Source organism: Pithys albifrons, chromosome 7 (genome assembly GCF_047495875.1).
Source record: "Pithys albifrons albifrons isolate INPA30051 chromosome 7, PitAlb_v1, whole genome shotgun sequence".
Taxonomy (NCBI): domain Eukaryota; kingdom Metazoa; phylum Chordata; class Aves; order Passeriformes; family Thamnophilidae; genus Pithys; species Pithys albifrons.
The window spans coordinates 49,853,700-49,866,489 of NC_092464.1; the positions used below are offsets into that span (position 1 = coordinate 49,853,700).

The window sequence follows — 12,790 nt, forward strand, 5'->3', positions numbered from 1 at the left end:
CTTCGTAGAGCTGTATTAAAAAGGGACTGCTGTCATTTATTGAAGACAGCAAGTGAGGTAGTAAAATTCAGTTCGTTGTTTAAATGAATCCTTGAAAAAAAATGAGCTTGGTTTTATTTCACTTGGTTTTCCTCCCCAGGAAGGTGGATTTGTGGTTGAGATACTCTGGTTTTTTCCATACAGTAGTATAGCTGGTAAAGGTGTACTGAACGAGTTTCAAAGTTGAGAGTGTGGATTTGGAAGGAGACATGGACTCCCACTAGGCTGGGTTGGGGCTGAGGTCAAGATTATTCACTAGGAATTAAGAAATACGAAACACTTAATGGCATGTTGTTCTGAAAATAATATCCAGTATTTGAGAGAGATTCCTGCAATCAAGATGTCAGTAAAAGTGACCTTCATAAAAGAGCACTTCTCAGTTCGAAATGAAATTAAGAGTATTTAAAACGAATTTGTGTGACAGTGAAGTGTGTTTAAGAGAAGGTAAGCTTTTTTCCAGAAGAAAGGGGTATCTACTCCTGCTTCCATTTTTATGTGTTAACTACAACTTCAGGATTCAGACAGTGAAGTTACTGAGCACAAATTGCAGAAGTATCTATTTAATATCCACATTTTAAATTTTTTAAGTAAATCTCATCTTCAGCTTTTGTCCTTTGATAAATTATTGCCTTGTTGCACAGTGAACCTGTGGGCCAGAAATGCTGATAAACAGCATTCACTGTGACAGGAAAAAGTCAGAGAAGGGATTTCCAGCACCCTTAAAAATGCTTATATATAAGAAGGAATGGTAAATCAGGGATTAGCACCACAGAATGATTCCCTTCTACAAATGACTTTTCCCCCTGGTTTTCACATGGTAGTAGTAAATAATCGTGATCCTTTGGAGTAAACTGTCCTTGTCCTTCTTACCCTTAGAAACACAGCTAAGTCTCAGGCAATAATTGAGCTTTTAGAGAGGCCACAGAGGTGGATTTGGACAGAAGAAGAGAGAATTCTGCTGACCAAATCTGTGGGGGATCCAGCGCAGTGTGTTGTGCTGTGTTACTGTGTGGCCCTTCTGTGTTGTGGGTGTGGGGAACTGCTGAAACTCAGCTTGGAGGGGCCACATGCACAGATCTGTTTTGGTCAAAGGTAGGATGAGTGTGGGAGCCAAATGTTCTGGATGGGATATAATCTATGAAGCTTATTTTTGCAGGTGCAAAGCACACAGTTTCTAAAGGATGGGTGTTGTCCTGAAATACACTTCCAATCATTTTTCTTGGGTTGAATATCAAATGGCTCAGACTCAGTGAGGAATTGATTGAAGCACTGTGACCAGAGTTTGTTTCTGAATCCTTCTTTCTTTTGATAATACTGATCTGTTAAGGGGTTTTGCCACAGTTGATCAGAAGACTTTTTTTTTCCTAAGTCAGTGTTAATATTTCTGGATTACAAGAAAACAGTCAGCCAACTAAAGGCATAGATTTGTAGCAATCCCTTCCAAATTTTTCTTTAGTGTATATTTTAGCAATTTTCTTAAGTAATAGCAGGGGCAGTCACTCCTAAGTATCCATAACTTAGGGACAGACACCTGGGATGTGACACACTGTTTCCTGGTTTGAGTAAAGCAGCTTCTCTGTACTCCTTTCTCCTTTTTTCTTTTTTTCCCATTACATGAAATGTTTCTGTTCTGTTACCCCGATGCAGTAAAAGAAACCCTGTATATAAAATTTTTCACAGAACAGGAAAGCAATTTGCACTTTGGCACTGACTGTGTCGCACCCTTGCAGGAACTTCTTAATCTATGGAGGTAATTGCACATATTTTTGTGCCAGTATGTATAATTTCATTATATGTGAAAGATGTTTATGAAGCACTTTGGTTTCATTTATGTTTAATCTATTTTTTTTGAGTCATGGTGCTGATTGTGGCTTGATCTGTATTTCAGCTCACCACAGTAGTGCTGTTCTTAGACAAAATGCCTGTCTGTGTTATGTGTTGTACAGGAAAAATGCCTCAGTGTTTATAGTCCAGCAAAGTGCAGTAAACCCAACCTAGAAGAGTACAAAGAATGTCAAGACAGTATTAAGCAACTCCACAGAGAGTGGTTTCAGGTTAATGGCAAATAGTCATTGTAAGAATTCTGGAGATACTTTCATTGCAGTCAAAAAATTTTCATCCCTTCTCTCAGAAAGATTAAATGGATTGTTAAAGAGAACTGTGCTAGTTTATTCCTGAATTCCAGCTCAGTAATAAGCAAAATACTGGCAATATTGCAAATATTGGCAAAAATACATCTAAACTAGATTTGCTACTATTATGGAGTTTACTTCGGGATGGGGATTTTTATCTCAAACTATTCTGTGTCATTATATGTGAGCATAGAAAGGTGTAGCTGTTCCAGAATTTCTTCTCTCAAAAGCAAGTAGTGAAAAACACTCTGCTTCAAAACAGCTTTCAGGTTTAGCTTTGGGAATCTGTCTCACTGTGAAAAGCTTTGTTAGTATGAACTGTCTCCATTCATCTTCTGTTCAGTGCTCTTCTGTCTCCTGAGAGCCTCCATCTTTCCAGAAGTCTGTGGGATTTCCCCAGGGAGTAGTTCAAACACTAAATAATACTCCTCTTTCAGATATGTTGCTTCAGAGTTTTTTCAGTGAGAGAAATGCCTCTAGGTGTTCTAAGTGTTACAACTCTTAGCAGCAATTATTTGAAAGTGTTATATTAAATATATTTCTATCTTGAGTATGAAACATAGTGATGTCATAATGGTTTCCCTTGGCAGTCTAGAAATCTTACTTGAAAAGCAATGTGGCCCTAAAATCTTTTGCTGTAGAGATGTTTGTGGCTTATTTTTGCCTTGGAAAGAATTAACAAATAGTGTGTATTTTACTGCCTTTGTTGATATGGATATGCATAAGATGAGAGCCTCCAGCTGTTGCTTGCGGTGTAACTTCAGAGAAGTTGAGCTTTAACAGCTGCTTTGAAAATGAAGTATTATTCATTATTAATCCTCATGTGTGTGCCAGTGTTGCCTTGAGTTTTTAATACCTTGCAAGTTTCATGACCAAGAGAAATTTCCACGTAGCTTTGCTCAGAACAGTTCTATTACAATCCGTGAACCATCAAAGGTAACTCCAGAACTCTTTTTGTCTCTGGTTATGAAGGGTGTAGGTGTCTCTCTCCTGGTAGGTGTTCCTGGTTCACTATGATTATTAATGCAAATAATAGCAGCCAGGTCAAATAGATGGGCTAAATAAATGTTCACCACTTTTGCTGACAGGTTGGGTGACAAACCTTTGGGGCAGCAGGAGCTGAGGAGATAAATATTTTTCAGGCATGGTAGCCCTTTGCCCAAACCCTGCAGTTGTGCAGTATTGGAGAAACCAGAGAGAGGCTGCAGTCTGGGATGTACAAAACAGGGATTCTGCATAAGGAGTAGAGCCAAGTTAGTGCAGTAAATATGATAAAGCTTAGATGAATGAGGGAGTAAGTACAGCAGCTTTTCTGTCCTCTTGGTAAATCCGAGTCTCTGTCTTCTAAGTATCTAAAGGTGAACATGTGACCCCTTCTAAGTCTCTTCTAGAAATTCCATTCCATACCTTTTTAGGTCTTTTCTTTTTGTTTTTAATGGGAAGTTTATTGTGATTATTCCCAAGGACAGTGACTGCTCAACTCTGATGTTTTATAAAAAAGTTCTGAATGTTAACTACCTAACTAATTGTAGGAACTAGTAAGAACTAATTGGTTCATCAAATGATACTCATTTTTCATTTTTTGCTTGAAAAATGTTCTTAATAATTCTGAATAAATCTCTTCTTCATTTCTCTTTTTAAATATAATCTTCATATACAGTGATTTATGTGTCTTTTAGCTGCTAGCAGTGAAGTGTAAGCTTTCCATGAATATTTGAATTTCTGTGGAGTAATTCCCTTCTTCAAACATCCACTTGTAAATTGATTTACTGTAAAAACGTTTTATATCAATGCTGAAAACATGTCTAGTTTAATCTTTATTTTAGGGAATGAACACTCTGCTCTGTTCTGCACACTTGTAGCACACATTTCTGTTGTCCACCTGACTTTGTTTCTCTTTGCAGGTCAAAGTTGCCATCCTAAAATACATAGAAACTCTTGCGCAGCAGATGGACCCGGGAGATTTTGTGAACTCCAGTGAAACGAGGCTAGCAGTGTCTCGAATCATCACCTGGACCACAGAACCTAAAAGCTCAGATGTTAGAAAGGTACGTTTGTTACTGTCTCCTTAGGATTGCAGTACGTTCCGATCTTGGCAATTAGAGAGGGTATTTATGGCCTAAACAAATAAAGATTTCTTTAAAAGCAAACTTATTCTTTCACAGAGAAAGGATACTTTTATATCCTTTTCAGTAAACACACAGTTTTTCTGCATGAAGTATCAAAAATGAAAAAGTAAATATTTGCCAAAAATTAAGACTATTTAAGTAAAAGGTTAAATTAACCGATCTTGAAGTTCTCCATTAGAGTTGTGTTTTCACGTGTGTTAATGGATTGAGATTATGTTTCATAATACAAGGAATAACTTTGTCTCAAGCTCTATCTAGTGTTAAAATCTCTTTAGTGGCCATTTTCTGTACAGTTTTAATACTTCTTCAGAGACCCCCCTCTGTGATGCCAGTTGCACCTTTGTGACTGGAGTGAGGGGCAGCAAACTTGGTCTCATCTGTGTTGGATTTCTCAAATCCTTTGTGTTTAACAAAAGATAAATAAATACCTGTTGAACCTTTGTCAAAAGAAGGTTGGTGCTTTGTAAGGTGATGTCAGAGGCTTGTTCTTGCAATGCTGCAGTTCCAGTGCAAACCTTTCTTTTCCACATAACGTTGTGAAGTGAAAATTAGTATTTCTGAGCTACATAGATCTAAATGTGCTAGTAATGCAGGCTTTGGAAAGAGTTTCTAAATACTTCTTTAACTTCCAGAAAGCAAAAATCTTCTAATTTTTTTGCAATTTAATGGAATTGAGTTTTGTTCTGATAGTCACCAGCCATTCTTTTGTAGCTGCTACTGTCAGCATGTCAACACTTTTTGAATGCTAAATAACCACACTCACTTTGTGGCTCATCAGGGCAAGTGTCTTTGACACAGAGAACTAAAAATTAAAAAAAAATTCTATGACTTCCTGGTATCTACAGTGTTTGTAATATTTCATTAAAAAGACCAGTGGAGTTTACATTGGAGATAATGTTTTGGTCTTTCACTTCTTGTATAACTTTCTGAGTATGAAAAAGCAGTAATAGGTTATAGCCAATGGACTTTTCTTGCCTGGTGTCATGTTTTAGTGACATATAAAAGACCATAAAACAGGAGGAGAATTGAAGCAGCACTATCTTCTAAATCAGTGAAGTTTTAGTACTAAGACACGTGGCAAGCTGTCTTATCTGATGGTTCATATCTCTAATAAGCATTTTTATGTCAATAAGTAACTGAATCGTGGAAAGAATTGCCAGTGAGTTTAATCATCTGGAACACTTTAATTACATAAGTTTTCCAGTTTCATTTTTCTTTCCATAACACAAATGGTAGAGGCAACTAACTGGCAAAATCCTTTAATAGCTCTTGAAAATAAAATTTTACCAAGTAAGTCAAAAGATTTACTCTGATGATCCAAAATGTTTCATTCTCTTAACAGGCTTCTCAACTTGCTATCACAGGATTTTTAACTTTACTTAGTTTAAGAGACTTTATAGCATTTAGTATGATTGCTTGAAAGTAAGGGTTTTTTTTAAGAACTTCTGTGTAATTCATGGGTTTGGTTTTTTTCTTAGTAAAAACATTTCCAATGGCAGGTATTATGAAAAATCTTAGTTTATTAGTCTGAAGTTGGGCACTCCTGGTGTAGTTCTGGGACATGGGAGTTCTTGCTGGAAGGTAAAATTGTGTTTCAGAATTTAAAAGAAATCTAAGATTAGAATGCTTCTGGAAAGAGTTAGATATTTCTAAGAAGAAAACAAAACTAAAGACATACTTCTAATCCTTACTGCAGTCTGTTAATGATGATCTCTGTATGACTGAACTTAAATCTTGAGAGCTTATGCTGAGGAGAAAAAAAACTTGCCAGTACTCTAAAATGCTGGATTTCTTTGTCAAGGAACAAAGAGAGGAAATGGGTAATTGCATAGGTGAAAATGTTCTGAGTCTGTATCAATTGTGATACTTTGGACTGAGCTTCATTTTGAGCAGACTTGATGACAGCACTTTCTTTCCTCATATGGTCCTGGACTGTCCATCGTGTTCTTTTATTAGCAGCTTAAATAGACACAGTATTATGGAATGGAGACTGGATAACAGGACAGAAATAGGGAAGTGGTAATTCCCAAACCTTTGCTCAGTTGTTGGCTTTGTTTTGATGTTGTTTTGTGACAATTTTGATTAAAATACTAACCATAAGAAATAACAAGGACAAGAGAAACACCAAAGACAGATTGCAGAGGGCATTCGGGGCGATAAGTTGAAGGGAAAGCTGTCAGATGGAGAAGGAAATAAAAGTTCGAGCAAACATCCAGTCACGAGTATGCAAAGATAACTCGTGGCAATCTGACATGCTCGAATTTTTGTCGTTAAACTTAATACTGAGATGTGTGCAGGTATGTGTGCTTTCCACTGTTAATTAAAAAATGCTACAGTTCATTGGTCCGGAAGCAAAAGGAGGGAAATAAACATCTGAAAGTATTTTCTAAACTACTTGCTTGGAGTATATTGCTGCTTAAGCTGGCTGCCTGTCAGTGTGTCTCACATCAGGCACTGGTTCTCTCCAGTGCATGGCAGACCTTGATGGTGAGCTGTGTAAACCACGAGGAGTTGGTTAATCTTACAGTCAGAGTTTCTTAATGCAAAGAAGCTGTTAATTCGGGAGAACTTTTCTAGCTCTTGTTTGCACTTTGTAGTTTAGTTACCATGCTGGCAGGTTTGTTACACTATCCAGTGAACCTTCATCAAACTGTAAAAACTTTTTAAGTCGTGCAGTCAGCATTCCTTCACTGTGTTGCTTTGTTAGTATTCTAAGAGCAGATTTTTTCCAGGTAAACCCCCCCCATATGTAGTAAAATTTTCTGTAGAAGGAAGATGGTGTTAAAGACAAACAGATAAAATGGACGGTGTGGGAGGTGACATCCAGTAGACTCCAAACTCCAATACTGAAGTTTCCATCTTCAGAACATGTAGTCACCCAAGTGTTTGCCAGTCTTTTGAAAAGTAAAAGAAGGCAGAGTGGGAAGTGGAAACAAAGTTAACCAGCTAGCTTGGTTGTAGGATAAGTTACAGAGGGTATCAAGTGGTGTGATCACTGCTGCCTCATTCCAGACTAGGATATCTTATTTGTTTGGGTTTTTTGAATTTCTAAAGTGGTAACTGTTCCTTTTCAAGCTAGTGTGTTGATTATCTATCATTTGTAGTTGCCACTTTCAGAACTCAGAAGGGGTCACAGGCTTGTTCCTGCCTAGTGTGTTCCATTTCTCCCTTTAAATTTGATCAACTTCCCAAACCCTTTAAAAGCCATTTTGCAAATTCCTTCAGTATCTTTTTTTACTGTTTAGAGATCTGGGTTAGGGAGATTGAAATGCACATTTCTGAATGACTGCTTGTTGAAATGGTCATTGTGTGCCTGAATTCATCCAAATCAGAACTTCCAGCTTACCAGAAAATCTGAATTGTTTTTGCTCACATCTGTTAACATCTTTATTCGAGCTTGATCAAGACTTACATCATACTTTGTGATTACCACTCATTAAATGCTTCTTGCTGATAAATTACTTCGAAACTTTAATTAATGTCTTCAATTTGTATTTTCTTCTCATAGGCCGCACAGTCAGTGCTGATTTCCCTTTTTGAACTCAACACTCCAGAGTTTACAATGCTATTGGGTGCTTTACCAAAAACATTTCAGGATGGAGCCACAAAGCTGCTTCATAATCATCTCCGGAATACAGGCAACAGTGGGCAGGTATCTACACCTCTGGTACTTTTCTTTCTGAAGTTACGGGTGGTTTGAACATAAGTCCATTTCAGTAGAGTTATTTGTGAGAGCCAGAAGGTTGGTAGAGGAGGAAAGGTAACCCAAATCTATGTAAAAACCTGTCTTAGTAGCCAATACCAGTCTTTATGGGATACCTTTTCTTATTCCTAGAATTAGAGTTTCTAAGTCTGTGTTGCTTCCAAGTGATTTGATAACTTTGGATGTGCTTTTTCAGAGGAGCTTATTTTTTACTTTCTAATTTCAGAGTTATAAGGGATTGCAGCTACTGTTAATTGGTTAGGCAATTCAAGACATTAAATAGAAGCTCTTTAAATGTTTCTGGGCACTAGAAAATAAATACAATAATAAATAAAAAGGGAAGCCTAAGAGCTACTGGAGTATCTCTTCTCACCTCTCCTCCTCCTGCAGGGATCGATGGGAAGTCCTTTAACAAGACCTACTCCACGCTCCCCAGCAAGTTGGTCAAGTCCTCTCACTTCCCCAACCAATACATCCCAGAACACTTTGTCACCAAGGTAATGTGGGCTGGTGGGGGTACAATTCTGCATGTTAAGGCTTCACTGCACTTTATCCAAAGTTGTAACCCCACCAAAGCATGGAGAAAACTTTGCACAAAATGACAGATGCTCAAAAAGTAGCTTTCCTCTGTAGAATGACAGCACCATGAACTGATAGTACCCTGACACGTGCCCAAGCTGGTCCAAGGTGGGATAGGGCTGTGTGTTTTGGAATGCAAATGAATTAGCTAGAGAAAGAATGGAAGTGTTCATCTTCACCAAGTGTTAGAATGTGTCAGCTGAGTGTCATTGTTAATCTCCAGTGACCACTAAGCACCACTCACTCCCCTTATAGCAGGGTAGGGGAGGCAATCAGAATATGAAAGTAGAGAAAACTCAGTTTAACAGGTGAAGCAAAAACTGCTGGTGCAAGCACAGCCAAGCCTTCCCATGGCGGACACAGTTCAGCTGTCCCCTGGAAAGAGGGATCCCATCACTCGTAATGGTGACTTGGGAAGAGCAGTGCCATCACTGTAAATGTCCCTCCCTCCTCCTTTCAGTATGCTGAGCATGACCCCATATAGAATCATAGAGTTACAGAATCAGTTGTGTTGGAAGACACCTCTGAGATATCAAGTCCAACCCTTAATCCAGCCCCACTGTTGTGATTACCAGATCATGGCACTCGGTGCCATGACCAGTCTCACCTTGAAAACCTCCAGGGTCGGAGAATTCACCCCCTCTCTGGGCAGGCCATGATACTTGACCACTCTCTCTGTAAAGAATTTCTTCCTGATAGCCAACCTAAACCTCCCCTGGCAGAGCTTAAGCCCGTGCCCTCTTGTCCTACTGTTGGTTGCCTGAGAGAAGAGACCAATCCCCACCTGGCTACAACATATGTTATGGAATATCCCTTTGGCCAGCTGGGGCCAGCTGTCCTGGTTGTGTCCCCTGCACAGCTTCCTGTGCAGGGCTGTGTGAGGAGCAGTGAAGGCCTTGGCTATGTGTTAGTGCTGCTCAGCAGTGACGAAAGCATCCTGAATTACCAGCCCTATTTTCAGCCCAAATCCAAGCATAGCCCCTTACCAGCTACTATGAAGAGGATTAGGTCTGTCTCAGCCAAAACCAGCACACTGGGTCATCAGACCAGATTTAATATTGTGGAGAATTAAAAAATAATAGTTGGTAAGTGTTTTTTGTGATACCAATGTTGCCACTGAATTGAATTTGTAATTTTGCTTTTACCAGTCGACTGCCTGTTGAGTTTTATCAGTCTTCTTTACAACAGGACTTCTTTCAGAAGAAGGATGATGTAAAATTTTAGGTTTTTTCATATTCAGCAGAGTAAAACAGAGCAAAAAAAGTTTGTTTCTTCAGGCAGATGCTGCTCCATAATGTAACCTTTCCTTTGGCTGCTTCCTCTTGGTGCTTTCTGTGTCAGCAGCAGCATGCCTGCTAAGATGTGTCATAATTCTGTGGAGAGCCAGATTGCTTTCTTAATGTGTTTCAAGTTAAGTAATAATTTTATTAATATTTCTTGAGCATCTGTAGTTGCCAGCTAATGTGACTTAAAAATATGTGGTCATAAAATAAATCTGTCTTAATTCACATGTCCTTCTCCTTGGCCCACAGTGCATTTGACTATGACACTGAAAATATGAATTCTGAAGATATTTACAGCTCTCTTCGTGGAGTCACTGAAGCCATTCAGAACTTCAGTTTTCGTAGTCAAGAAGACATGAATGAGCCTGTAAAACGAGATGCTAAAAAAGATGATGGTGACTCGGTGAGTGTTTAAACTCCTGGTCTCAGCAAACTAAGCCAGTGTGTGATTGATGGGAGATGGTAAAGCATCTGTTGCCGGAGGTTTGTTTGTTTGTTATGACTTCTGAAATTGGACCTTTCTTCTCAATTGAACTTCAGAGCTTTAAAATATACATTGCTAGTCTTGAACCGCATTTTGAAAATGTAAATGCTAATTCTAAGCAGCTCTGCCTGTTTATTTTAAAATATTAAGAGATTAAAATCAGATGATCTTGCAAAACAGCTGGAGGTCAGTTTTTGACAAGCTTGCACCCTAATACATGTTTTTCTGAAGGTTTTATTTTATTTTATACAAAACCTGTGGGGTTTTCAGTGCTACATGAAGTATTTCAAATTCTGCTTCTATGAAACTTTGGCTTTTGGATTTGTTGAGCTTGCCAAATATGTATATGCTTAAACACATGTTTAATTACTTTGCAGCACACTTGCAGGATGAAACACTGACAACTGTTTCTAGTTCATTATTTTTTGACCATTTGCACTTCCTTTTTTTAATTTTGTTTGTTTGGAGTTTTTCAGAAAAGCAAAGTTTAGGGACCTTCTCATTTGGAGTCTAGCTTGAAATTTGTAAACATTTTGAAATTTGCAAGTGTGCATTTCACATGTTCATGTGGTATTTCTTCCCCTGCAGATCTGCAGTGCTTCTGGAGTGGTGGACATGCGAGCAGGGGGTGGTGGGAGCGAGACAGGTCGGACAGCCCTGGACAACAAGACCTCCTTACTCAACACGATGCCTCCCCACTCCACCCCTCGGGCCCGAGACTACAACCCCTACAATTACTCTGATGGTATTGGGCCATTTAATAAATCTGCTTTGAAAGAAGCCATGTTTGATGATGATGCAGAGCAATTTCCTGATGGTAAGATTCTCCAACTAAAGTGATGAGATTTTCCATGTTTGGGTCAGTTTCTGAATTTATTATTAGCAATATATGTATCACCAGTGCCACTTCTTTGAGAGGATTTTACAAATACTGTATTTTGAATTAGTTTATTTGTTAGTCATCCATTTGAGTTAGACTGTTGGATTTTCTGCTATTTGTAGAGATTAAGGGTAAAAATTAGGTGAATACTGAACTATATTGTATACTCCTGGTAGCACATCCTATAGCAGTTCTCAGATGCTTTATGATTGAAATGTAAAGGGAAGGAAGTAAAACTGGATCAAGCCAGTTGAGGAATTAGGTGAAAGATTAATATTTTGTTAATAATATGTTTGTATTTGAAACATGACATTGGCATTTTCTATTGACTAAACATTCTTTTAAAACAAAACAAACCGGCTTTTTACCAGCAAGGTGGTTCTTCAGCCCATGTAAATCCAGAATTTGGGCTGCTGTCTTATAAGCCTGTAAAGCTCCATTAGAATATTTCTCAGTATATCTTTGGGTAAGTTTTTGTAACTAAATGTTGGGAAGGTTCCAAAGTAGCACTGCTACCATTATTTTAATAAGTGGTCAGTGGTTCTCATAATGTCATATCATTGTTGTTGATATTTGATATTCAGCTATAGATTAAGTAAAAATATTTTTAATAGAGAGGGACAAATTAAATTTTCGCCTTCTGCCTGTTTTGGTTCTGTCATCTGGCTAAGATGTGTTACAGAAACTGTTGAAAAACAAAGTTATTTTCTGACATGGTGTTTGATTCAGTGTTCTGTAAATTGGCTTTAAGTCTGCATGAAATAAAAGCAAATTGGAGTAAGGTTCATTTCTCTTTGTGTTCTCTTCTGTTTCATGAAGAGGCATTTAACACAGCCAATTATTTTCTGAAAAAGATTGAGTGGAAAGCAAATCTTTACAAGCTATGTTGTGTACATATTGCTAATTAAATAGCTTTGCTATGCAAATACAGAGCCAGTTTTTGATTGAGATTCTGTATTACAAAGGTCCTGTTGTACATGGGGGAAGCCTCTTTATACCTTCTGACAGCTTATTTCTGGATATTGCATTAAACCAAATGCACTCATGTGTTGTGCCAGCATTATCTGGTTTGGTAAAAACCCCTGGCAGGCTGGAATGAAGCATCCCCATTCAGTGTGAGTGTGTCCTGGCTGGAGGAGCACTGAAATGCATTATTTAGGTCTGCTCTTTAATAGACCTTAATAAAGTGCTTTCTTTCATTCCTGTGTTCCCCCTTAGTATTCAGTTATATCTTGTACGTTCTGTCATTTGTGTGTTACTTTTAGAATTTCACTGAAGACAACTTTAGAAAAAGCCTGCATGGGAAAAGATAGACTTAGCAAAGTACTTTGTGCCTGTGGTTCCTCAGTTAGGAGGTAACATGTTTTGCCATAAACCTGAAGGGCTCATTTGAATGTCAGGTTTCAGTTTTCAGAAACTCCACAGAATTGCAGCGTGTTCATGACACAGAATTACATCAGTACTGGACTCTCAGCTGTGCTATCATGTATTACTGGGGGAAGATGTGGAAATGCAGGGCTAGATGGGAAAACCTTAGATGCCTATAATTGTCCTGGCAACA

At 38.3% G+C, this 12,790-nt stretch overlaps 1 protein-coding gene across 50 annotated transcripts in view; it reads left to right on the forward strand.

Annotated features, from left to right (window-relative positions):
* CLASP2 (cytoplasmic linker associated protein 2) overlaps positions 1-12,790 on the forward strand; it is a 156,441-nt gene that overhangs the window by 132,112 nt on the left and 11,539 nt on the right. For all 50 annotated transcript variants that reach the window (XM_071561468.1, XM_071561473.1, XM_071561469.1 and 47 more), the window contains 5 exons: positions 4,076-4,219; positions 7,809-7,952; positions 8,394-8,500; positions 10,115-10,268; positions 10,938-11,166. In XM_071561468.1, coding sequence (XP_071417569.1) covers positions 4,076-4,219; positions 7,809-7,952; positions 8,394-8,500; positions 10,115-10,268; positions 10,938-11,166 — 778 coding nt within the window. The remainder of the gene's footprint in view (positions 1-4,075; positions 4,220-7,808; positions 7,953-8,393; positions 8,501-10,114; positions 10,269-10,937; positions 11,167-12,790) is intronic.